The 23,860-nt window shown below is 36.2% G+C and overlaps 2 protein-coding genes and 1 pseudogene across 4 annotated transcripts; 1 reads left to right on the forward strand and 2 right to left on the reverse strand.

The window, feature by feature from the left end:
- The first annotated feature begins 7,496 nt into the window (after positions 1 to 7,496).
- On the forward strand, positions 7,497 to 10,057 carry LOC143601844 (U3 small nucleolar RNA-associated protein 18 homolog pseudogene; annotated as a pseudogene). 2 transcript variants are annotated; one of them, XR_013147731.1, is made up of 2 exons: positions 7,497 to 7,576; positions 8,245 to 10,057. The product of XR_013147731.1 is annotated as a U3 small nucleolar RNA-associated protein 18 homolog pseudogene, transcript variant X2 (transcript). The 2 variants fall into 2 exon arrangements; XR_013147730.1 differs by having other exon boundaries at positions 7,517 to 7,573.
- Positions 10,058 to 12,756: 2,699 nt separating this feature from the next.
- Positions 12,757 to 16,215, reverse strand: LOC143601847 (uncharacterized). Its single transcript, XM_077079141.1, has 8 exons — positions 16,146 to 16,215; positions 14,679 to 14,797; positions 14,495 to 14,590; positions 13,984 to 14,071; positions 13,795 to 13,879; positions 13,337 to 13,400; positions 13,172 to 13,258; positions 12,757 to 13,059 (listed from the first exon to the last, which is right to left on the reverse strand). Exons 2-8 carry the CDS (start codon positions 14,787 to 14,789, stop codon positions 13,009 to 13,011), a joined length of 582 nt encoding a protein of 193 aa, XP_076935256.1. The 5' UTR covers positions 14,790 to 14,797; positions 16,146 to 16,215; the 3' UTR covers positions 12,757 to 13,008.
- Positions 16,216 to 21,012: 4,797 nt separating this feature from the next.
- On the reverse strand, positions 21,013 to 23,576 carry LOC143601846 (uncharacterized). Its single transcript, XM_077079140.1, has 3 exons — positions 22,954 to 23,576; positions 22,579 to 22,695; positions 21,013 to 22,376 (listed from the first exon to the last, which is right to left on the reverse strand). Exons 1-3 carry the CDS (start codon positions 23,398 to 23,400, stop codon positions 21,156 to 21,158), a joined length of 1,785 nt encoding a protein of 594 aa, XP_076935255.1. The 5' UTR covers positions 23,401 to 23,576; the 3' UTR covers positions 21,013 to 21,155.
- Between the last annotated feature and the right edge of the window lie 284 nt (positions 23,577 to 23,860).

Here is a 23,860-nt window from a genome sequence, read left to right on the forward strand (position 1 = left end):
AAAATTTACAATATATTACACGTTTGTCTAAACACTACTAATTTAATTATAAAATATATAATTTACAACCTTTAAAATTGTTTGTTATTGAAAATTTCAAAGTGAAAAGAAATAAATAATGCTCGAAATCGCTCGATGTTCGATCAAAAATGCTCGATTCGATTTTGGCTCGTTTTGGTTTTCGCTCGGTTCGAATTTCAGCCGTTTGGTTCGGTTCGGTTGTAAACGAGCGAGCCCTTGCTCGATTCGGCTCGGCCAGGCCAGGCCCGGCTCCGAGAAACACAAAAAAATTGGGCCGAAGGCGAATCTAAATTTGGGCATTAAGACTTAAGTAAAATATAAACTCGATAGCGCAAACAAAAAAACAAATCATACGATGATAATATTAATTTCAATACACAAAACATAAATATTGTAGCAAAATAATCTAATTTACATACCTAAACGAAACGCCATGCTCGCCTTTTGTATTCTAAATATTTATTGATGTTAACAAGATTACTTCTTGGAAACAGTCTATCGAATCCTTTTAACTTACTCATCCTGTTACCTTTCAAGATATTCATACTTGAGTAATGATATTCCTTTACTTCTTGATCTTGACGGATTCCTTCCATTTATTTCTATCAAATATACTCTTGAACTTTCAATGTTCGGATAATTGATTTTCCCTGAGCAGACATGTTCTTATGTCTTAGTTTAATTTATTCATTTCATCGTTAGCTCATCTTTCTACAGACGATGATTAATAAATAACATACTTTCTTGTATTTTGAAAATTTTACTATCTCTTTTCCTTTGCATATAAGCATTCTTGTGTAAGACACGATCTATATGCTAATATATTTCTTTTCTTTGTCATTCTTATCCTCTTCTTGATTTCTGATAAGACCATTCATAAGATAACCGGCTAATTCCATGGCTGAATCAGCGGTTTGAGGCAAATGAGATCTTACCGTATCTCTAACTTCCCGAGGTAAACCCCAAATGTAGCGAGTTACTTTGTTGGATTCGGGCATTACCAAGTGTGGTACCAATCTACAATACTCATGAAACTTAGTATTGTATTATTTGAGATTAGTGCCTTCCACCTTGAGGTTCAAAAACTTAGTTTGAACAAGATCGATTTCATGCATGGGAGAGAACTTTCGTAACACCAGTTCTTTGAATTCTTCTCATTTCATTTGGTACATAGTTTCTCTACCCTTTGACATGATCAGGGTATTCCACCATTCCAAAGCTTCACCTTTAAAGTATTGAAAGGAGTATTGAATCTCAGTACAATTGCCGATGATAACAATGGACTCGATTTCTTCAAGCCATCGTACAGCTGATATGGCACCTTTATCGCCATAGAATTCTTTTGGTCCAAATTCTTTGAAGTTTTTAAAACTACTACCTTGAATTACTAGTTGTTTCTTGAATTTACGATTGAATTTGCCCTCAGCGTTAGAGCTATGAACACTTTCTTCATGATGAGAAGGTTTTCGATATGGATGACTTCTAGAAGATTTATTTGAATGCTCTATTTTATGTTTGTGTGACCATTCTTTCATTGCATCGATGAAGTGATTCATTGCATTATGAATTATGTCTTGGATTTTCACCAGATACTGCTCAGGAATCTCCTGTGCAGGTTTTGTTATACCCTTCTTGCTTCTATGAGTTGAAGCTTCATCATTATTCTCTTGATTGTTTGGGTTCGACATTCTGTAAACAAAATAGATTTTAGTATGAACGAAATTCTTATTTATATACTAATGATTGAATGTTTGCAACGGATGTGTGACATTTTGATATAAGTGCAAAAGATTGATTTGTTTATGAAATGTTTAATTAAGTTTGTCGCATTTCGAGGAATTTCTTTTTAATCTTTCTTGAGATTGTTCATCTCGTAATGACACAATCTAATTGTTTATTCTTAACTTTAATGTTTGAATTAATCGCATAAAACGATAATTATTTTATATTATTTTCCAAGTATGTTAATGACGATAGTCGATGGGGTTCTTGAGAGGCATCAATACTTTCTTGTTGTGTATTCTTGAAATGATTAGTATAAACGTTGTGTACAAAAAGACCACGAGAATTTCTATACTTCTCTTTCTACGTATGTTTCTTTTAATCTTTGCTTAATTATTTCATCATCTTTTTAAACTTTGTCCACCTGGACCTTTCCTTTATTTCTAGCTATTACTCTCTTACTTTCAGATGTACTTGGAAGAATTATCTTGATAGTTTGTGTAATATTTTCTTGACATAATTCTTTTAAAAGATACATTACTAAATTCGAGGAAATTTAAATATATCTCTTATTTATGTTATTACAAGGTTGCACGACTTTTATTACAAATGCATCGTTTGCAATTACTAAGATTCTTATTTCTTCCATCGAATAATCAGCTTCTTGATCTTGTCGTCCTTCCTAACATTTTCTCCATTCTTCTTTTCTTTTTGTCTTTCTTCAGCATTCATTTCTTTCTTGAGCATTGCTTCAGCCTCAGTATGGGTAAAGTATAAATTTTGCATTGTTGAATAATATTCCTGTCCCTGAGGATTTTCTTCTGGATAATTCATTACGTTCTTTCCGTTTGACACCATTGGTTCTTGGATCTACTTGATACGTCTGCATACGTGTTCAGATTTGGAATAATCTGGGCTAGCGAGATGTTAGAATCAAACGAATCTGAATTGTCCTCCATTGATGTTTGGTATGACCTTTCATCACTAGATATAGGAATTGGGATAAAAGATGTTCTCATATAGCCTTTCCCTTTACCTGATCGAAGCTGAACGGATTCTTCACTAGATTGACGACCGGACATTTGTACGAGGTTATATTAAGGATAGGAGTATGTTTTTCGTATCTTATCCGTACTTGCTATATCTTATTTGTATTTAATTTTGAATCATTTAACGATTATTATAATATCCTTAATTGAATACTAATGATTATCTTTAAACTTATTTCTGATCGAAGCCTAGGTCTGATTAAATACCTAATTCGCTAAGATCGATGGCTCTGATACCAACCTGTCACGCGTCGACTTAGGGCCTAGGCGTGTGACCAATAGTTGGTACCTGTGTTGTAAATATATCAGAGTTTTAGCGGAAGTCTTTAATTTACAAAATATTAATTTATATTTTCAAACATTAGTTTATTTGTAAACTTTAATAAAATATTTGATTTATTAGAAAGCTTCTCGAATAATAAATATTCGAGAGTTTGATTTATAATCTTTGTTTGATTTATAAAACTTGTTTTAAATATTGTTTACAATATTTTAATATTTAAAAACTGAGTCATCTCTACTTTGCGAGCATCTATCTTCTTGGATGGCTATAATTCCTTGCTACCTGTGCTAACTTTATTTCCTGTGACATTGGGGGGAAAATACTTCAGCGATATGCTGCTGAATCGTTGACTCTAAAAACATTTTTATAAATATTTCTTTGACTGACAAGATAGTTTTCGTGAAACACCCTCAGCAGAAACATCTATTATTTCTGGGATTGTGCCACTGCCATACACACACATTTACGGTTCTCCGGGAGTTGACACCCATTGGAGAATTTTTATTATGATCTCTAGTCTGCGGCCACGTAGCCTTGACTGATAGACTAGATTGATTATGTTTGTATCTAGACACATGTGTACTCGGTCTGAGTTGTTTTTATTTTCTATCTTGTATTTTAATAGGGAACACGTAATCCCATAAATCTGCATTTGTCTGTCTTTGTTTAAGATAAACAAACCGTTTATCTTGACTGAAAAAGGTTTAACGTATTCACCTGTGATTGTCTGTTCTGAATGATGTGGTGATCTCGTTTGAAAACCTTTATGAATGAATGATTGATTGAATGATTGGCCAATAATAAAATAGGTTTATATAAATACTCGGATCATCTCTTAATCCGGCTACAGACCTTTAGTCTGGTTTTGATAGCTTTAAACCTTGATTGATCTTTTGTTTGAATAAGATATTTTGATATGAAATCTTTTTCTTTATTTGCTAATCATGTGCTATGTTTCTTTTTCAAGAAGAAACGTCTATGATATATTTCTTCTTCAAGAAGAAACGTCATTTATCTATAACCGTTGTTTGTTAAGTCTTATGTTTCTTAATAATAAAGAAAACACTATTTGACTATAACATTTGTATATAAACTTTTACTTTTCTTAAACATTTCAACTATGTCCTTTGTATGTAAAATCTTAGGTTTCTTAATCATGAACAAACTATATTTTTATTATAACCTTTGTTTTTATAATTTTGTATTTCTTAATTATAAAGAAATCTTTAATATTATCTTTTTTTCGATCAAAGTCTAGGCTATACCCCTGACTAGGGTCTAAGCCTTTAAATAATACCTTTTAATTTCGACAAAACCCCTACCTTGCTTGGCTTATTATTTTCTAGATTCTCGGGCAACACTTCGACGCTTGCACGTTTATTGAGAATCATGATCAACAATTCCTCGGCACGCAAATCGAGGCAACGTTCGGGGGTCGCCGGGTTGTGCACGTACTTCGAGGCAGAATGACGGGTCGTCTTGGGTCGGCACGCACGGTTTATGGTGCGGATTATGAGGTTATAATTTTCGGGTCAATGGCACGGAAACCGAGGTAGAGAGAGAAAGTTTCTAGAGAGATAGTGGGATTTTGGTGAGAAAATGAAGGTGCCTTGACCCCCTATTTATAGCTGATAACTGGTCCCATCGCGTATCGCGATGGGTTAATAAATCAAAATTTTTCATTTTTAATCCCTTTTCTACTATTAACTTGTCATACTTGAATCAAAATTTGTAGGGATGTCACACGAAATTCACCGTTGATAATATTTCATACCAAATGACAATTACTAAATAAAATTCATACTCACCAAATTCATTCTTTGTTAGCGTATGAGCATCGCTTTGAGTTTTATTATCCCCGTCGGTGTCCCTAATTTCAAGCAAAGCTTCTCTTACATCCGAAAGTTGAAATCTAATCGGTTTAACACCATCCACACGACTTTCCCAACGAGTAGGACACATTGACTTAAGAGTTAGTCCTTTAACATTGTCTTTCAAAACCACCCACCTCTTATGAGTAGAACTATCAAAGACGCTATAAATCCGTTGAATGACACCAAAGAATTCTCTAGATTTAGTGCAAGCGTTAGCCATGTCACATAGTAAAGATTAAGACTATGACAACCACATGCGGCATAAAAAGCCTTAGGATTTATATCTAAGAATCTCTTTTGAACTCCTTAATGTTTTCCTTTCATGTTCAATCCGTTATCATAGCTTTGGCCACGCATATTATTGACATCAAGACCAAGAGACTTTAATTCCTCAAGTGTAATATCAAAAAGTCCTTTACCGGTGGTATCATCAACAACTAAAAAACCTAAAAATGATTCCTCGTCGGTAACCGAATTAGATTTTAAATTGATATTGACATACCTCACAATTATAGACATTTGTTCTTGGTGACTTATATACGGGGTGAAATCGAGGATGATAGAATAATACTTTGCTTGCTTTATCTTCTCGGTGATTTCCGATCTAATCTGATGATTAACTCGTTTTGGATATTGTGACCAAGATAATGTATGTTGAGTTCGTCACTCATAATACGTCGTACATGTTCTTTTATAATTGGGTCGAACTCTTCCAACATCTCAACCAATCCCAAAAAGTTTCCATTATTTTTTTGGTATAACTTCTCTAATGATCCCCGAAATGCTAAACCATTTTTAGCAAGAAATTTCACGAGTGCAATAATCCTAAAATAACTTCTCGCCAATAATCTCTTTCTTTCTTGAATTGGTCGTATGCTATTTTGTCGATGGGTTCCTTACAATTCAATCTCTTTCGCATTTCAAACCATCGTTTCATATTCTTCAAATGTTCGATGCCAAGCTCATGTTCTTTAAGTCTAACGGAACAATTCTTCCAAGTAGCAAAACCATCGCTATCTAACCCACCTTTCGGATGCCATTTTCTAAAAAGTTTACAACAAAAACAAAATAATTTGTCAACCTCCTTTGAATACACTAGCCATAATCTATCATAAGTGTCCCCATTACATAGACGCCTAGTATACATGCTTGAAGAAAACCGTCTTCCCATTGAATTCACTGGACCCTTATCAATAGGATCTCGTTTTGGACCTTTCTCAACCAACATATTAATCATGTACGAATTAAGGCCATCCCAATTTCTAGGATCAAAGATATCAATTTTTGTATTTATATTACCTCCATTCACATTAGCTCCATCCACATTAACATCAACATCATGATCATGATCATCATCTTCATCAACATTATCTTTATCCATATCAATCATCTTTATCAACACGAACATCCACATCAATATCATCTTCATCCACATTGACATTACCATCAACATTAGCTTCGACATTAATCACATTATCTTCATCAACATAAACACGTTCTTGTTCTTAATTAACATTAGAAGTTTCTGGTTGTTTTGTAAAAAACTTAAATATATCCCCGGCTAGAGACTTTCTTATTTCTTCGTCACGTTTCCTCTTTTTGCGTTTTTCATTACCGGATAGGTATTTGTATTTAGGAGGCATTTTCCTAAAAAATAATATATATGTTAATTCAATAAACAAAAACAAAGTAACAATTAACAATCAAACCTACTGTTTACATAAACTGATAAACTGATAAACAACAATTCAACAACTTTTATAATAAAACTGACAAACTGTTAGTCTGTTACTAACCCTAACTGGCTAACTCCCTAACTCACTAACTTAAACTTTTATAATAAAAGTATAAAACTAAACAACTAAGTAAACAAATAAACAAGAAGTCAGAACTCGGAACTAACCCCTGCTGGGCGCTGGACGGACTGACGGAGTCAGAGCAGGGCTGGAGCCAGCGGTGCCGGCTGCGGCGGTGGTGAACTGGTGGTGCAGGTTTCCAGCGGTTGCGGTGGTTTGTGGCTGCCTTTTTGAGTTTTTGTGGTACGTCTGTAAAGTATGGAATTAGAATTTGAAAGATGGTGTGATGGTTGTATATAAAAAAAAAACTTTCAAACTTCCGTGATCTGTCTCCCTCCTGGCTCTTCTAAATTGTAAATGGGTTATGGGCCTTATGGCCTACAAATAATTAGGCTACAAATAATTTATAAATGGGCCTAAACAATTTTATTATATATATAAAATATAAAAAAAATTTAAAAATTTTCGGGCCTACCGGGTGGTCAGGCCTATGGCGGTCGACTACCCTGCCATAGGCCTGGGCCAGCCCTGGGCTCAGCTCGTGAACAACCTTAGTCAAAAGTAGGGGTGTTAATCGGGACAACCCGATCGGGTTTCGGGTAATCGGGTTCGGGTATGTATAATATATTATAAGAGATTTCATAATTTATTTTTTATGAAAAACATATAAAGGGACTCATAGTGATCCTGTCAAAAACTATAGGGAGTCGGTTGTAATTCTGTCGAACATATTATAACCGATACACTCTTTTTTTTCAAAACCCTAAACCCCCCTTGTCTTAGTGCCGCAATCGAGCATCAGCATTTGTTTGAATCAATCAGCCACTGGTTGTGTATTATTACTCAAGGTATTATTTTAATTATTATAGATTACTAATAGATAATTTAATTCAATGTTTTTATTTTTATTTTTAATTCTAACTCCCCCCTAACGATTGAATCAGGCCGATAATAATCGAAAACCTAGCACGTTATTGATCGGTCAGTCAGTCTCTAGACTCTGAGTTTGTGCTACTGCTAGTATGAAGTTTTAGGGTTTTATTATGTCATTTGTTTTTTTTTTTACCTAAATGATAATAGAGCAACTGTTATTCTTATATGTGCATAATTAAGCATTTCAAAATTTAAATGAATCCTTTTTGCCAGAATTTTATTAAGCAAAATGTTCCGAAAAAGGTTTCATATGCATATATAAATATAATACTTTTAGATAACAATAGTGCCTAACATAACGTATTAAAACACATTTCTTTAATTCTTTGTAGAACTCACTAGGCGCTAGTCGGGCAGTGGGGTAGGGACTAGCGATTAACCGGGATTAATAGGATTGGAATTTATATTTGGTTTTTGAAATATACAAATATATACCAAAATTTTATATATAAAATTCAATTTTGACCAAGTAGCGTTTAATTGGCAACGAATCGGTGGGGTAGGGACTAGCGATTATTCGGGGCCTAGGTGGGATTTTTACTACCATATGAAGCTTATACAGTAAGTCAGTAACTGTTCAATCTTGCAGGTGAAAGCAATGGCCACTTTGATTTCACAAAATGCGGCTTCTAAAGCCAAAAATGACAAGCCCAAAAGAAAGGCTTCCGATGAGCCTTCACTGTTGGATACCGTTACAGAACCGGAAAATTCAACAAAGTCAAACTCTGGAAAACCAAAAAAGAAAAAGCGAGAACGAAAAGAGACTCAAGAAGCTGTAACCGAGCAAGAAATCGAAATGAAAAAACTTGAAAACGTCTTGTTCGGGTCTTTACATCCGATCAACTTTGGGAACGGTCGTGAAGAAGTTGAGGACGGAAATGATGATTCTACCCTTTTCTTTATGGACCGTTCTGCTAACAGCACGTTGTCGGTTTATGAAGGTGATGTAGTAAAGGAAGAATTAGTTGGTGCAGATGATAACATTAACCGGAAACCTGCTTGGGTTGATGAAGAGGAGCAAAAAGTCAACATAAACATATCAAAAGTCAACCGGTTGAGAAAGATGCGTAAAGAAGAGGATGAGAGTATAGTCACAGGTTCTGAATACGTCTCACGGTTACGCGCTCAACACATGAAGCTAAACCCGGCTACCGAATGGGCCCGTTTCGACTCACGGGCTAAAAACGCAACATCAGATACCGACAGCGATCAAGAAAACGAGGATCTCGACACCATTATCCAAACAAGTGAAGATCTTGTGGTCAAAGGGAAGTCAAAGTTGTTACCCGGGTTACTAGAATATTCTAGGTTAGTCAATGCTAACGCTCAAGACCCGTCAAGCGGGCCGATTAATTCTGTTCAGTTTCACAGAAACGGGCAGCTGCTTTTAACTGCTGGGTTAGACAAAAAGCTTCAGTTTTTCCAAATTGACGGTAAACGCAACACGAAAATCCAAACGATTTTCATTGACGATTGCCCGATTCGAAACGCGTCTTTCACACCTGACGGGTCACATGTTATATTATCGGGTCGAAGAAAGTTCTTTTACAGCTTGGACCTGGTCAAAGCAAAAACCGACAAAATCGGTCCGTTAGTCGGACGCGAGGAGAAAAGCTTAGAAAGTTTTGTAATATCACCCAACTCGGAAACGATCGCGTTTATCGGAAATGAAGGGTATATTTTATTAGTTTCAACCAAAACAAAAGAGCTCATCGGGACTTTGAAAATGAACGGGACAGCACGTGCGTTGACTTTTGTTGACCAGGGTCATCAGCTGATGGCCACTGGCGGTGATGGTCAAATCTACCACTTTGATCTTAGAACCATGAGATGCTTTCATAAAGGTGTTGATGAAGGATGTATAACCGGGACTGCGTTAAGTACAACTCCAAACGGGAACTTATTTGCAGCGGGTTCGGATAGTGGTATTGTGAACGTGTACAATCGGGATGAGTTTTTGGGTGGGAATAAACGGCCCATTAAGACGATTGAGAATTTAACAACGAAGATTGATTTTATGAAGTTTAATCAAGATGCTCAAATATTGGCGGTTTGTTCGACTATGAAGAAGAATAGTATGAAATTGGTGCATGTGCCTTCGTTTACAGTTTTTTCAAACTGGCCGCCTCTGAACATGACGTTGCGGTTTCCGAGGTGTTTGGATTTTAGTCCGGGTGGCGGTTTGATGGCTGTGGGGAATGCTGCAGGTCATGTGTTGCTTTACAAGTTAAATCATTATCAACATGCTTAAACAAGGTTAGTAGCCTATGTTAAAACATGGGTTATTTATATTTTCATGACTTGTTATACTCAATGGCATTTGTTTTGGTATCTTTATGGCACACTATTTTTGTTTCAATTGTAGCATTGTTTTCTTAACTCTGTTTTTCATTTATATTAGGCTTGATCTTTCGTATCGGGATTTGGTTGTTTTCGGTTTTTTGTTTCAGTTGGCTTGTTACGGGTTCTTGTGGTTGTGGGTTAAAATGAGAAAAGAAAGTGTGAAACAAAGTTAGATTGTTTGTAGCATTTTAGCATTTTATTATGATCACAATCAACAGGTTTTCATTTGAAATAGTTAATACCATAGAAAACCGTGAAGTATTAAGATTTCGACTTTAGAGGTGCAAAACACTTGCAATCGCTGTTCTTTTGTTGTTGAAGATTAGGTTGTTTCTCACCTTACAAATGAGCCACAGCCAACATGCGGCTCCCATAGTTAGTGCACTGGTTCCCTCATCTTCTTAGCCTCTTAGGTAGCTGCAATGTTGCTGGGATATCCAGCAGGTAATGTATCCTCCTGAAAACCCCATAAACCAGTGTATGACACATAGAAAAACAAGATTTCCAAATCAAGTTTAGTGAATCGACAGTACATATACATTAACAGTTCAACGAAAACCTAAATGGCCTTTTTGTATGTTCCGGAACATCGATATCCGAATGTTGAGGTTTGAGGAATAAGCATCATGTACATAAGGCTTGCTATGTGTACAACCAAAAGCTGCAACTCATTTATCATTTGTTCAGCTTTTTTTCCTATTGACTCTTTAATCGACTGTTGTTGGTCAACATGTACATGAAGAGCGACGTCGCTTTAGAAGCGATTTATAAAACCAAGAATATAATGATATGAGTTAAGTTCGCTTTTTGTCTTTAAGGTTTGGCTATTTTGACTCTTTCGGTCTAAAATAACAAAAGATTCCTGCCATAATAAAAACTAATATAAGAGGCCTGAAGCATCAGAACGGACTTCAAACGACTTTGACTCATTGCCTTTTTAGTTGAATATTTTTTATTTGACGCCACGTGTATAAGTAAACAGGTCTGGCCACTTAGCTCACTAATATATTCCGGTTCCGTTTGTTCATTGATGTTCTTTGTGTTTGTTTAGATTTTTAACGAACAAACATGTGTAGAAACCCGTTTAATTCACTGTTCATGTTTGTGTTCGGTAAAGTAGAATGAACATGGCCCGTTCAGTTTGTTTACGGGTCTCTATTCATGACTACATATTATCTATTATAGTACTATGGTATTGGTACTACCTTTAAACGAACACTTCAATTAACAGGAATATGTATTTGCGGTTTTGCAAGAATAATGGCTTGTTTGTAAAGGACAACATATTAAAAAGTCAACCTCTTTTATATGCATCAATCCCACATAAAACCTTTTTCTTTTGAGGAATAAAAACATGCACATATCACTTTTTGAAAATACCAGCAAACTCAAGTGCACTGTTTTTATGGTTTTTGGCGTTTAGTGACTATATAATGTATGTGAATCCTCGGGTGGGTAAAAGTGAAATTGCACTAATTTTGACGTTATTTTACTAATCTCTTGAAAATAACGTTCAAAGTAGCGGAAGGTTAATCAGGCATCATGTGGTGGCGTTGATAGCCGAAAGACAAGAGTACATGCACCAATCAGCTGGTGTCCCGATGATTGAGTGTTATGTGTCTTATGTCCAAGGCTTGATGCAAAACTACTATCGAGCCGGGGGTCTCACTGGAAGCAGCCTCTCTATCCTTATGGGGTAGAGGTAAGGCTGTCTACATCTTACCCTCCTCAGACCCACCATAACATTGCTATAGATGGGATATAATGAGTACGATGATGATTTTTGTAAGATTGTTGCTTTAAAATTGTAATATTATTGCATTCAAAAGAAAGTTTTTTTTTTATCATAAATTAGGGGTAGGAATTTCTTACCGAGTACCGATACTGTACCGTATAGGTAAAAACCAAAAAATCAGTAACATTAATGATATTCGTTTGGTTTTCTGTATTTTGCCCTACTCATACTATATCGCCATAATCAATATTGGTTTTTTTCGATACATGTACGGTTTCTAATCCCTATCATAAGCATTTTGTGCAAGTGCATAGATCAGTAACTTCGGTGGATATAGTTATGCGCTTCAACTACCCATCGTTAAAAATAATAACATACCCTGAAGAATTAGTGATCACGTACCTCTATCACATCCACCACCCCCACCCGCCTTCAATGGTCGTTGCACATCCTCTGTCCCAACACCCGATGCCTCAACCACCTTGCTCGTGCCCCTCTTCACTGCCATCCAGGGGTGGCGTCGCTCCTTGTTGTGGGATGGCGTGATCAGTGGTACGTTTGTTAGGTGATGGCCGTAGTGAAAGTAACAATTTCTTCCTGATTGTTGTCACTTACAAATTCAAATTTCCTTGATAGATTGTAGTTTCTAATTTTAAGTTTTCAGTTCCTTTGACAAGATTCAAATTTCTTTAAATTAATTCGACCAAAGAAACTAACCCAAATACTTAAGTTTTGGTCGTATTAGGAGTGCTTTAGAATGAACTTTTGGGCTATTTTAGGGTCCACTTAATTTTTAAACCACCAATCATCTCCATCCGGTAACGTTCTTCATTAGGCAAAGAGGAATGGCTGTTTGTTCAGTCCTACCACAAGCATGCTAACAGTTTGTATGTATAAGGGCTTTAAAAGTATGTATGTAATCATTCAATATTGGCAGCAACAGCATGTTTCTTGTCAAATTTCAAGATTTTTATGGCTCAGTGTATAAAAAATAAATAAATAAAATGTCCATGCACGCCCAATAATTTGTTCCGGTCCGACCCAAAACCAAGAAACTAAATTGATCAAATATATTTCCATAAAAAGAGTTGAGAATATCCATATCATTAGAATAATAACTAAGCTAGTATATTGAGAATGTGGACATAAAGCTCAAAAAAAAAAAAAAAAAAAAAAACTAAATCAAAATAACCTTTTTCTGAATATATATGCTATTTTACATGATATCGCCAACAGGATATTTCGCTCGCCACTAGCGCCACCAGTTAATGGGGCCCAATGCGCCTTCCCCCGCAAGTGATCCCTGCAATAGTTAATGATTCAACTTATTTCAAAATTTAAAATAATAAATAGATTTATTTTTATTTTAACTTATGTTCTTCAATACAATGTTAACATAGTCTTATAAAACTTACAATTATCTCCATAGGCGCAAACGGTTTCAAATCTTTTTGCACCTTTGGGATTTCAGGGAACTTAACATTTTGAACCCGAAACCTAATCTGTAATCAAATGTCAAAAAGTCAATTAACAATTTCGTTGTAATAGATTTATTTAAAAATTAATGTTAGCTTACTAACCTCTTCAGCTCCGTCTATTAAAAATGTCTCGTTTTCAGTTACATATGACCATTTAAATTGACCTCTGAAAAGGTCAAACAAAATTAAAACATAGATCAAACTGGTCAAAATTCAACCAGACCTGTGTAATGCAAAAAACCTCCTAAAGCGGGACATGTTCATATTAGTTCGTTAAACTAAACACGAACAATGGACACGAATACACACTCATATAAATAAACAAGACATTTGTTCATGTTCATTCATTGACTGAATGAACAAAAAACTGTGTTGATAAACATTTGTAAATTAAATGAACAAAAAAGTTTTGTTCAGGTTCATTCGTTTACTATAAACGAACTTGCTGTCGAATAGTTCACGAACGGTTCACTAAATGTTTTGTTCATTTACTAGGCCAGTCCATTGTGCCACCTCTAAAACGAGTTAATTTTATCACAAAAACACCACTAAAAACTCACTTGTGATCTGAGTCGGGCTCAGAAATCGAAGGGTCTGGCAGTAGCAATTCTGGTATGTATATATCTTCAAAGAATCCAAGTGATACTGCAATTTAATCCAATCAATATATAGTATATTTGTTATTAATTAACTATAAAAACAATAAACCAAAAACTTTACTCAAAATCAGTTTATATAAACAAACTTACACCGTAGACCATCAGCATTAGACTCTATAAGTCTTGCAGATAGAATTTCTCCCACAAAGGGCTTAAATATTATCAGCCTGAATTTCACCTGCCAAGTTAGGTCAAAATTATATCATCACCATAGTTGTTAATAGCGAATAGGAGACGATAGCGGTAAGCTACCAACATGCTACGTAGTGATAATGATGAAATAGCGAAAACTATTTTATGTTTAGTGATACACTAGAAAAAAATTTTAGAGATATTTTATATGTATATTATATCCAAATACACTGTTTTTATACGTATACTTAATAAAAGACCTAAAATCCTGCTATTTTATGAATAATATTATATCCAAATACACTGTTTTTTATATCAGGCTATTAAGGCGCCAAAATCAGATAATCCTACGCTGTGCTAATCGCTATATTACTCGCTATGATCGCTATTAACAACTATGATCATCAGACACCATCAATAAATAAACTTAAAGTAAAAAAATGTTAATAATAGAAAAGTTAAAACATACTGTGTAAGTTGGAGCCCCTTCATTGGCAAATATAAAACCACCATTAATTGATGCTATATCATACACAGATATGCATAGCCCCAAATTTGCAATAACCTGTTTATCAACATATTTATATCATTAGGTTTTGTGGCATAAAATAAATGTGTAATATGAATTTAAAAAAAACAATACTATGTAACACCTTGTCAACGAAGAGACGCTCGAGCTCGCCTTTAATGGCTTCGTGAAGAGAAAGGGTTAAAAGATGAGGCTGCAGTCTGAATGTATGCTCCAATTTGGTTAACTGGAACATATTTACACCTGGACAAGTAACACAAAAGGTCCATTAATAGAGCAAACGTAACGTGTCACCACAAAAACACCCCAAGAAAATGATTATAGCTTGACAGGTCCATCATAAACAATTAACAATTCAATGTTAATTATCTATTTTAACATACATAAACAAGTACAAGCAAACAAGATAATAATGCAGTATTTAAAGCCACATGGCTTATAGCCTTATAGTACACTCATGAGGTTAAAAATCAAAATATAATTCAGGTTATATTAAAAATCACAGAATATGATTTAGGTTATATTAAAAAATCAAAATATAATTCGCTGTTTTAACAGTTAATGTATTTTTAAAACATCTATTGATCAAATTTAAACAGAAAATAACATCCCTGACAAAAAAAACTAACAAAAGCAATGTCAATTTCATGATTCTAAATATATAAGCTTCAAATATATAATATTTTAGTGAATGATTTAACTTGTGCTTTAGTATTCAATATCAGACTTGAAAATTCATCTGCACACAGATTGGTAACTAGCCAGCTACAATTGAATGGTTATTCAAAATTCACACTATAGAAACCCTAAACCCCTATATATTACCGAATACAAATTCAAAATCAAACAAACTGAAAACGTAAATCAGTTTACAGATTAAATTTGCAATACGCTGAAAGATGAAGACGAATACAAAACTTGAAGAGTTGAAGGACACCTGACCCGTCGGACAAGTTGACGAACACAGGAGCAGAGGAGGTACCCGCAACGGAGACACTGGCGCTGTAAACAGACCAAACATTCGGCGTGAAGTTCACTTACGTTCATTCATTTAATAAACGAACGAACATGAACGGAGGTTGCGTTCGTTCACTTGGGTGTTCGTGAACGTTCGGTAATGTGCTCATTTATGTTCGTGTGTTTACTTTCGTTAGTTAAAGGTTTGTTTTGTATTTTTATAATATTTTATTTATAAAACCAACATAGCATTTAAGTTTTATAATTTTATTGTCTATGTTCGGTTCCTTTCATGAATGGTTTGTTTTATAAAGTCTTGCTTTAACTAACAACAAATCTAACTTGTGCTTCAATTAAATTATTATCATAATAAAACCGCCGATTAGGGGATTATAATGTTTATGATTAATATTATCTCAAGTGTATAACTTTATATTAAATAAGGTGATTATGTTCGTAACACTACCGACCAGTTCTTTTGACTGTCTTTGACCCACAATAACAATCTGGGTTCTAACCCATTTACCATACCACAATAATTTTCAAAAACAATAGCAATTTTAAACTGAGTTTCTAAAATCAAATGCATAAACAAATAAAAATAAAGAATAAGCAAAAAAAAAGAAAAGCGTACCGATGAAATCTTCTGGTTTTCACTTCAAAAGTTGATTTCTTGACTCTGAATTTAGGTCGGCAATTCACACAACAAAAACAAAACCAAAAGGTGGGCTTCAAGAATTAGATGGGCCTTTATAAATCGGCTTCGACCTAGAGAGAGCTTTTTTAATATAAATATAACAAGTTTTTCGGGTTAAACGAAAAATAAGCAAAAGGGCATGAAACGCTTTTTTAATTATGTAACGTCTAAGCTCATGATGCTAAAACTTACAACTTGTTGTGGGTACCAAACGAAAGATAAACCTCAAAATATATAATGTGTTTAATAAATTGGTTGTTTAAATATGAGTCAGTTATAAAAGTAAAAAATAAAATTGTTGAGTATTGTATATCCATAATTGATTTAGGTAGCGTTTGGTATGCAAGTATAACAGGGAGAATGAAATGATTCATTACGTAGTAATGAAAAAAATGACATTTGGTTACTCAATGGGATGGAATCATCCATTACACATGGAATCACATTCCATCAAAATCATTCCTTCTCACCCCCTTCTTTTTTTTCATTTCATTACTCCATCACCCTACTTTCTTACACCACCACCTAACAACCACCACCACCACTACCATCGCCACCACCACCACCACCTTACCACCAGCGCTACCACCACCACTTGACCATAAACGCCACCACCACTGTCGCTACCTGACCACCACCACCGTCACCGCCACCCTACCATCACCATCACTACCAATGCTACTACCCCCCCCCCCCTACCCCCACCCCCACAACCACCCCGCCTAACCGCCACCACCACCATTTCTTCGCTGGAGCTACCACCACCGTCGCCATTTTAGTTTTTTTTAGTAGTAAAAAAATAAATATTTTTGGGATAGGAATATTTTTATTATTTCTATTTCATTAATTTCTACAAAGTTTTTTGGATACCAAACAATATAAGGTAATTATTCATTTCATTTACATAAGTTAACCAAACAAGACAAATGAATGGTAATGATCAATTTCATTCCCTTGTTCATTCCATTCCTTCTCTCATTCCATTCCCTCTTCATTCCAATACTTCCAACCAAACATACGCTAGCGTTTATCTAAAGTAAATCCTGATTATTTAAATGATTTGATAGATCAAAATTAACAACAAAGCATTGCATTTATAACACACCTCGTGATATTTCATTTTTAGATTGAGAAAAAACTCATGTAGTTAACTAACATTATTGCTTACTTAAGTGGGGAGAAATACTCTTATAAATTTCCCATTGGTATAAGTTGTGATATTGCCATCCTAATGGGAACTTAGATAATATGTTTTTATAAAACCTAATTAGAAAGTAAACAACATTAGTGTAAACAATTCTACATGTTTTTTATATTATATAGTTATCATACATCTCTAAAAAACGTTATTATATTTAAAAAAATCATAAATCTCTAAAAAACTTCAGTTAATACAGTTGGAAACTCGTGGAAGAGGGGGAGTGATGAGGGCGATGATGGATATGGCTTTAGTGATGGTAATGACAATGAAGAGGGGAATCAGGCCCGTGGAGGTCATAATGATTGTCACAATGGTGGCTATGACAGAGCCGTGATGGTGGGGGACCATGGCGGGATTGTAGATGGTGGGGGGTGACAATAGTAATGTCAACTAAGATGGTGAGGACAACAAGACCGATTATTATGAGGACAGTTGTTGCATTAGTAGTGGAGGTGACAATTACAGTGGTGGTGATGATAATGATAGTGACATAGTGAGATTACAATTTCTACATTTAAATCTCATAACTTGAAAGAGACGTTGGAATTAGTATAAGCAAAAAAAACAAGAAATTCATTCCAATTTTAGTTTGCTATTATGCATCAAAACACATTGTCGTTTAAATTCAAACTTGTCTTATTCACAAGAAAACAATATAAAAATGTAAATCTTTATATAGCAACCATAGATTCCAATATAAACGGTGTCCAGCCTTAGATAAGTTAGAAACCAATTATGGATAGAGACATCATAATCTTGAATTGATATTTAATTGGAATTTAAAACACAAGGAAAGGACTAATAAATCATCCAACTCATAGTTGACAATCAAATGATAGAAACCCCTCCACCCATCAAAGATATAATACTACTTTAATTTGTATTCATATAAAAGATTCTCTAGTCACAAAGAAGGTGACACCATGTGCCTAAATTATCAAAACTAACAACTATAATTAGGCTGAGGGGTGTGGGGCTTCAGCGGGGGCGTGAGAGCCCATCCGCTCGCGCCCCGGGGCGTGAGCACCACACCACCGAGGCGCGAGAGGGGCGCGAGCACGGGAACCAAGGCGGGCGCAAGGCCGGTAGCGGGAGGAAAATGGCGTAAAGATGGCTTGGGAATGCGTGAAGGAGCCATTGGGATGAAGAAAAGAGCCGTTGGGCTCTTTAATTTAATAAAAAAAAAAGTTTTTTCTTCCTATATATAACCAATTTCATATAAATCAATTACCACAACTTCAAAAAAAAACCCAAAATCAACCCATCTTTCCAATTTTTTTTTTAAAAATAATGTCGTCGTACTCGTCTGATTCCGACTCCTCCGAAGAGGATGATTTGCTTCTTCATGTAGGGGGAGTTTTGACCGCAACCGTGGTCAATCTCTTGCAAAATCAAGTCCATCAACCTCGACTCCCGAGGGTTAGAGCACCACCTCGTGATCGTGATCGATCGGGTGCTAACGATACTTTGATTAGGCATTATTTTAGCCCTCAACCGGTATATGCGGAGTCGGATTTTCGAACTCGTTTCCGAATGAGCAGGCAATTGTTCATGCGTATAGCAAGTGATTTAGAGGCACGGTATCCCTTTTTTCAACAAAGGGAGGATGCTAGGGGTCTCCCCGGTTTTACCCCTATTCAAAAATGCACGGCTGCTATCCGTCAATTAGCGTACGGCATCTCGTCGGACGCTTTGGATGAGTATTTACAGATGTCGAAAAGGGTTGCACGTGAATCCCTTCATTTTTTCTGCCAAGGTAAAAAACATTAATTTTACTTTTTATTAAATATTAATTACATTTTGTAATGTATATTATACGTAGGAGTCATATCGACTTACGCTCGGAGATATCTGCGTAAACCTACAATGTATGACATCCAACGCATATATGAGGTGCACGCAGAAAAACATGGTTTTCCTGGGATGCTAGGTAGCATCGATTGTACGCATGTTGGATGGGCTATGTGTCCAACGGCCTGGCGAGGTCAGTTCCACCGTGGTGATCATGAAGGGCCGACCCTTATACTTGAGGCGGCGGTGTCACAGGATCTTTGGTTTTGGCATGCTTTTTTTGGTGTTGCTGGGTCAAATAACGATCTTAATGTTATCGATCAGTCAAATTTGATCAACGACCTTATCGACGGGGTTGAACCACCTCAATCTTTTGTTGCAAATTGAGAACTCTTCAAGTACGGGTACTATCTGGTCGATGGTATTTACAACGAATGGGCTTTGTTAGTTCAAGCTTTTACAGATCCAATCGCCGACAAACGGAAGTATTTTACGAAGAAGCAAGAGTCTGCTAGAAAAGATATTGAAAGAGCTTTTGGAGCTATAAAAAAACAATATTATGTTCTGGCGAACCCGATACGTTATTGGACTCGGGAGAGGATAACGGACGTCGTCTACACGTGTCTGATCCTACACAACATGACGTTAGAAGACGAGGGCAAAGCTATCTGCCAAAACTACCAAGGTGACATTCCGCCACAACCGTCCACAATCAGTGATCAACAAAAACTTCACAACATAGCAAATATCAAGAGCCGTGAGATACACGGGGAGCTTCGACATGAGTTGGTTGAACATTTGTGGGAGAGGCGACCCGATGATCTTGTATTAGATTAGTGTTATTATTAAGTATTATTGTTTGTTTAATTTTTAGTATGTTTTTTTTGTAATTTGATTTTTAAAAAAAATGTGTGTTTTTTTTAATAATTTATGAGTTTTTTTAATAATACGTTTTTTGAATATATTTATAAAAAAATAAAAAAAAAATCCGCTGGAGCCCCTGCTCGCGCCCCTCCACACCAGGGCCAGGGGCTCCAGCGGGGGCTCCAACACCCATCTTATCCAGTTTCTCTCTCTGCCACACGTCACAATATTATTGGCTGGAGCCCCCACTCGCGCCCCCGTTAGAGCCCCCCACACCCCTCAGCCTTATAGTAAGTAATATAAACGAGCCCACCATTATCAAGAATTCCAATTACCTTTGACTTCCGATTTGGTCAAAGTTCAATTCTTGAAACATGTGTCTTTTGTCCCACCAAACATTCTTTATACCCTTTAAAATATATATTAAATTTGAACTTGGTTTTATAAAATTGAAGAAAACAATCTCTACTTTCGTTACCTTAATTTCCACTAAAATGGCCCGGAAATGTAGACTTGAGCTCAAAGCTGCAATATCTTAATTTCGAATATGATCCCAAAAGAATTATACTGTTACAGGCTTTCAGACGGTGGGTTTCTCTGGAAGAAGAGATGGTATGTTTTGGCTACCCATCCATATGCGATCGCGTGTGTATTAAATCATTTTTTGCCCTTTTTGCCAGTGTTACCTTGGTTAATTAGACTTTATTCATTGTTCGTTAAAGAAAATATATGTATTTTCCCACTAAATATGAACACTAAAACATTAGATATCAAACCAATTTTCGAGACAATATGACATACATTATTACCCTACAAAAAAGCGACGCATAGAAGCAAATTTTCTTCATAATATTTTAGAAAAATATATAATTTAGCTTGAACATAAGTTTTTGTACATGGGAAGATCACTTAATTTGCACAAGTCTACCAAAACTTGACACTTTGTATACTACAAATTCATAAATACAGAAAAAAAAAACAGTTAAACTTCTTACAATCTTGATCTTCTTTAATTCAACATTAACCATAGTCATCATGGTCAAAATCATCAATGGTTGACCAACAGAACAAGGCTGAACTTCGTCTAGAACTCATTTCTTGGACCGTCTACCGTTGACGGTCTCACCTCTCGACTTTGACCCGCTTCCATGACCCGACTCGTCAAAATCTCTTGACTTCAAACTGGTCAAAATCCGGTCGCGAAGACCTTTGACCGACTTATATCTCACCAAATCATCCCCATGGCTTCTTCTTGGTGTTTGCTTTTCAACTTCAACAAAAGTATCTTGAACTCCCCATTCATTCCCATCTGAAACCTTTCTTTGAAGCGAAGAAACACTTTTCCTATACGTTTTCCCGTCAACCGAATCGTTATTGAAGCTTTGACCATGAGCCCATTTAAAACTCTTATTAATATTATCCATGTTAAGTTCTATAGAATGAAGATCACTCTCACCTGACCCTTCATCGTCTTCAACTTCACCATTATCGTCGTCTTCGTTCACTTCATTCAAGCGGGTCCCACCAATATTACTTTTATTCAAATACATCATCAAATCCTCGTCTCTTCGCCCTTTTTTCTTCTTGGTTCCAAGAAAAGCTTCGAGTTGACTTTTTAACTTGTCAACAAGTGCGTTTTTCTCTTCAAACTGATGTTTAGCTTCCGCTAGCTTCATCTGAACGCGCTCTTCCCTTAACTTATCAGCAAGATGAAGCATTTCTCTTTCTTTTTCAACTTCTTCTTGAACTTTAACCGACTCCCGTTTCAGTTCCTCGGTCTCGGCCCGATCTTGACCAAAGTCAACCGCTAGTTCATCACAAACTTGCTCCATTATCTCACGGGCCCGTTTCTCACTCTCGAGTTCTTTCAACACTTTAGAATATGAAGCTTTTGTTTCCGCTAATTCTAACCCGAGCTTTTTATTTAAACTTTCGGATCTTCGTCTAACTTTCTTCTCGAGTTCCAACTCAGCAGCGATCGACTCGATTGCGGTTTCAACTGATTGTCTTTCTTTACTTTTCCATAATGCTTTCTCTTCAGCAAAACATTTGAGTAAATAGTTGACTTCTGAATGGTCAACGCTTTGGTCTTTGATGATGTTGTTGACTTGAAGGCGGGCCCGTTCGAGCTCTGTGTGTAGAGCCGATATAAGTGACATGCTGGATGATGGAAGGTTATCGTGTGCCCACATTCGGTGGATGATTTTGAGCAGCTCCTTTGAAGTTGTTAACGCGTTGCTAACTTCTTTTAAACGTGGTTTGATTCCGTTTGAAGAACCGTTAGGAGTTTGAGCTCGAGATCGGGTTTCAATCTGGGGTTTAGAGATACAAAAACACCATCATTAATATTCTTTTCAAAAAACCCTGAACCCAAAACACAATTAGCAAACATAATAACAGTTTTAGAAAACCTAAAAACTGAATTTTTGGTATGAGGCCAAAACCAACCACCCCTCATTCATAGATTGGTAAACAAATGTTCATATAGATTATAAATTATAATAATATGTTCACCTCCATCAAACTGGCATTGCTAAGAGATTCAAAAACTTCACCATTGTTTTCTTCGAGTCTGGGCCTATGACTGGATGAAACCCTACGATGAGACCCGGTTCCGGATCGATCGGTTCTCTGCAACAACACATGTATATGATCTTCAATTCAAATACAAATTGCTCAAGTTTCACATGATAATTCATCATAACTTCATATACAAATTGCTCAAAATTCACATAATAATTCATCAAAAGTTCTTATGGTTAAACCTACAGTCAGTCCACATCCACAAATAGAACTGAAAATGACCCATGACTCTCAATTGATTGAAAATGACAACAGTACACCTAATAACAATATTATTATTCAATAATAATAATAATTAAAACCCACCTCAGAAACAGGACTATGAGAAGGATCCGACAGATGTGGCGGCAGTGACCGGTTGGGTTTCTCTCGAATCCTCGTACTCTCCTTCCTCCTCGTACTCTCCGAATTCTGCGGCGACGGCATCTCGTTCATCTCCCACAGCGTCGCCGCCAGCTTCCTGACGGACACCGGCCTTGACCGCCCTCCGCCGCCGTCGTCAAAACTAGGTGATTCCAAACCACCACCACCACCAAGTTTGGATTTTGACGACGGCGTCATCCTCCACGACGGTGCCGGAGTACTGGATCTGGACCCACCTCCGACCCGGGTCTTACCCACCATAATCGCCCGTTTAAACCGGTAATTATGAACCTTTGATGATGAGGACGGTGATGACGAACACCCTCGTTTCCGGATCTTGTCGTAACCCGGGATCAACCCGTCCACGACCCGATTACTGTGTCTTGACATTGTATTGGAAATTGGTAAGTGTGAAGAGGGTTTCGGTTTGTTTGATGAATAATAATAAGGAAAGAAAGAAATGTTTGTAATGAGATTTGGAAGAGTGTGGAAAGAAAGAAGAGATGAGGTGGAAAGGGGGAGTGCATGTGAAGTGAGGATTAAAGGTGGTAGTGGTAATGGTAATGGTATCATCACATGTTGTTTACGACTTTTCAAAGGTAAATTAACTAGGGTTAAATGTTAAAAGGACAACAATAAATGGGTGTGATGACCAAACCAAATTATTCATGTTTTAACATGGCTGTGTAATGAGTCAAAACATTTATTTTATGTCTTGATAACATATGTACACATCAATCACTTTATGTCTATTTGTAAGGCTGAGGGGTGTGGGGGCTCTAACGGTGGCGCGAGTGGGAGCTCCAGCCAATAATATTGTGACGTGTGGCAGAGAGAGAAACTGGATAAG

The sequence above is a fragment of the Bidens hawaiensis genome, unplaced genomic scaffold, assembly GCF_021521415.1.
Source record: "Bidens hawaiensis isolate Kalapana, Puna unplaced genomic scaffold, B.hawaiensis_p1.1 tig00057235_1, whole genome shotgun sequence".
Lineage (NCBI taxonomy): Eukaryota > Viridiplantae > Streptophyta > Magnoliopsida > Asterales > Asteraceae > Bidens > Bidens hawaiensis.